This window comes from Nestor notabilis, unplaced genomic scaffold (genome assembly GCF_000696875.1).
Source record: "Nestor notabilis isolate BGI_N333 unplaced genomic scaffold, ASM69687v1 scaffold482, whole genome shotgun sequence".
NCBI lineage: Eukaryota > Metazoa > Chordata > Aves > Psittaciformes > Psittacidae > Nestor > Nestor notabilis.
The window spans coordinates 198,093-201,429 of NW_009918519.1; the positions used below are offsets into that span (position 1 = coordinate 198,093).

Genomic DNA, 3,337 nt, shown 5'->3' on the forward strand with positions numbered 1-3,337 from the left:
GTTGCTGTTGGTAACTCCTCAGTAATTCTTCATACAGGATCCGAGGAACTACAGCATCGTCCATATTGTTCATGCCTTCTGAAGACTCCATAAAAGCCTCCTCAGGACTGGAAGTATTACTGAGACTCATCCCATTCTGTTTTTCAAGGCGAGCAACAACCGCTTCAATGCTTTTGTGTGTACCTTCACTTTGTTTCCTCCCATCTTGTCTCTGCATGTTACAATAAAAAAATAAATAAATTAGGAGAGCAGTAAGATGTAATAAAATCAAAATTCTTCAGACTTGGGAACTGTTTAATATTCTTGTTTTCAAAAAAAGGCAAGACAAAGTCTGCCTGCGAAAATGTTTTGCCTAACAGATTCTTGTGGATATACATCATTAGTATCATGCACATGTAATTCAGCTAAATGCATATATAAACTTCTGAGGCAGTTAAAGGGCTTTCTTCCTGCATTTGTGCAACAATTGCAAGCTCAGTGTATATATAGGTCACTTGATTCCATATATAAAGGTAATTAAGTTCTCTAATTTAAAAAAAAAAAGTGGATCTGGATCTGTTTTACTTATCTCTAACATTTGGATTTCTGACAGCAATTGACTTTCTGATAAGCAAGAGAAAGAATCAACTATGTGCTATGTTTGTCACCTGTAATGACATCAGAGATGAAAGTGGCATACCATACAGAGCTGCTGTTTTGTGAGCAGAGTGCTTGTCCTTCCCACACTTGAGGAGACAAAACCTTCTCTGACTATTCCTCTAGCACATTCACCCAACTGCCTGATGCAAGTGACTGAGTTAACGCTATCAGCAAACACTGAAAGGGAACTGAAAACACAGAAGTTGGACACAGAAACCTATCATCCAGCCTCATCTCCTTCATCAGCTGATTCCTTCTATATTAGTACTGCATTGCAGAGGCTTCATGTCCTTTGAACCCTCAGCATAAATTTACCTTCAGTCCCAAACACTACAAATTAAAGCACACCTTTTTTCTGAGTCTGGATAGTGGCATTAAAATGTGACAGTAGCAGTAAAAGTCACTAAGTTTTATTGGCCAAATATGGAAAAAGCACTTGAACTTCCAAGCAACTGCAAGGCAATCAAATGTAGCTCATAGGTTAGAGACAAGAAGCTGACACTATTAATTCCAATACCACAATATCCATGAGTAATGTGGCAAAAAATGAGATTATTTGATGTTATGCCTGTGCCACGCATGTTCTGAAAGAAAAATAAAATAATTAAATAAAAATAAATGCTGGCCCACCATAAAGAAATGTTCTAGTCTCATTCCTACAGCTGCAAAACACATGAAGCCACAGAGCAGTATTTTATTCTGAAGGTTGGCAGACTTTTAAAGAAATCACTTGATATCAAGAAATAAATGCATTTACATAGTGGGTTTCTGGCATCTGAACCTAAAAAGATAACTGGCAGTTATAATGGAGGGATGCAGTCCTGTCAGTTGCTGTTCTCACTACTTCTGTAGTTGGGAACTCTCAGCACACCCCTTCCAATTCCAAACAAGCAGCATGCAATAGGTCACAAGTGACACTGAGAGCAGCTGCTCGACATTCGTGTAACTGGTGACTTTTAAAGCATTCTGGGCCAAAGTGGAAGAGCAATTACACTGTGCAGATGGTATACACAGGAAAACATTTGACTGCACATACAGCAGGTTTTGAAAACCTGCATACCCACCCCCAACCCCCAATTTGACCCAATTTCACCAAATGCAATGTTTTAAGGGGATTAAAAGCAGGCCTGGAATTCTTAAGCTATGACAACTGTATATGCCCCAAGCACTTCAAAGAAATAAAAAATACATTAAAAAAAGAGGAAAAAAAGGAAAAAATGTAAAGAAAAAAAACTCAGGGAAAAATAATAATAAAATAAATAATAATTAAAAAAAAAGGTAAAACTTCAGTACCTTACTGTGTCTAAGCTCCACATCTTCTTCCCCATAATCTGTAACCTCCCCAGCTTCTTCTATGTGATTGAGAGAGAGTTTGGGGATTTTAATTTTCTTCTGCATCACACTGTTCTCAAGGTCAGTTTTGTCCTCTAAAATGTATATTAAAAATAAAATGTTGTTACATTAATCAGTGTTCTTACTTCCAAATACTACACAATTTAGGCGAGATCAGTTAAAGAAAAAAAACAACCCTCCCATGCTTCAATCCCTTCATAATACTATGATCGAACTAAAGGCATGGAGTAACTCAACTGATGCCCACTGACAATTCTAGTTTCAAGAGGGGATCAATATGGCCAAACACAAGAATAACTATTGTAAAACACCAAGCTGAATTCACGTTGAGTGATCAAAAGTGTCAATGAGTAACCTGTATTATCACTAAGAGTTAAAGATGCTGTAAATAAAACAACTGCCTAGAAATCATCTGTATTGCTTTAAATTATGTTTACCAACAGGATTTTCATACTCATAATCCGTTGCTTCAGTTCAAACTCTGCTTAGATTTAAAGAGAAAATAAACTCAGTAATTCATCCTATGCCCTAACCATCACCTGTCAGCAGTACAGATCTATTTGCACACTCAGCAGATACTGCTGTTCTACAAAGCGGAGGGTTTGAAAAGGGGATGCTGCAGGACAGGTTGAAAGAGCACTACAGAAAAGTTGTCTGGACCAAGTCTATAACAGAATTCCCATGCGACCCCTATTTCATTAGTTAATGGTATTAATCCTTTTTCTCTATACACACAAAGCCAATAAATGGTTATATTACTCTTTGAATCTCAAAAAAAATGAGGTAAAATATTTTCAAGTCTGAAACATTTTAACATTTCTCAAAATTAAGTGCTTCAAAACATTATTCTGAAAATAAGTTTGAAGAACTTTAGTATTCCTGAAAAGCAGCACAGGGGACAGGGAATCAAGAGTATTGTCTCCCCAAACGTGATCCATAAAATTCTTGCAGAGCAAACAAGGTCTTAAAAGATTCACAAGCTTGGCTACCTGTCGAAGACATTGACAAAGAGAAATACATATAAACTCTGAAGTGTTCTCTTTGTACATTGAAAGCTTATGAATAAGAAAACATTTTGAGTCTTATCCACCTGCATTCACAAAGTATCCCATGAATATTTTTGAAAGTGCCAATGAGGATGGCATTTGTGAGTGCTTAGTTGCACTGACTTTTGCTTTCTCAAATTAGCATCTCTCCACAGGACCTCAAAATGGTTAGTGTTGACAGTGTAGAAAAGGGAAACAAAGGTAAATCACTGTTTAATGAGGAGCAAGGCATTCATTAGAAATGAATTACACAGATGAATGCAATTCATTTTGTTACAGATAGAAATGGATCTCTTGTA

The 3,337-nt window shown here is 36.7% G+C and overlaps 1 protein-coding gene across 1 annotated transcript in view; it reads right to left on the bottom strand.

Moving 5' to 3' along the window:
- BEND5 (BEN domain containing 5) overlaps positions 1 to 2,066 on the bottom strand; it is a gene marked incomplete at its 5' end in the record, with an annotated part of 17,218 nt that extends 15,152 nt beyond the window's left edge. Inside the window, 2 exon segments of the mRNA XM_010009736.1 lie at positions 1 to 211; positions 1,933 to 2,066. The exon segment at positions 1 to 211 is cut by the window's left edge and continues 192 nt beyond it. Coding sequence (XP_010008038.1) covers positions 1 to 211; positions 1,933 to 2,066 — 345 coding nt within the window.
- Between the last annotated feature and the right edge of the window lie 1,271 nt (positions 2,067 to 3,337).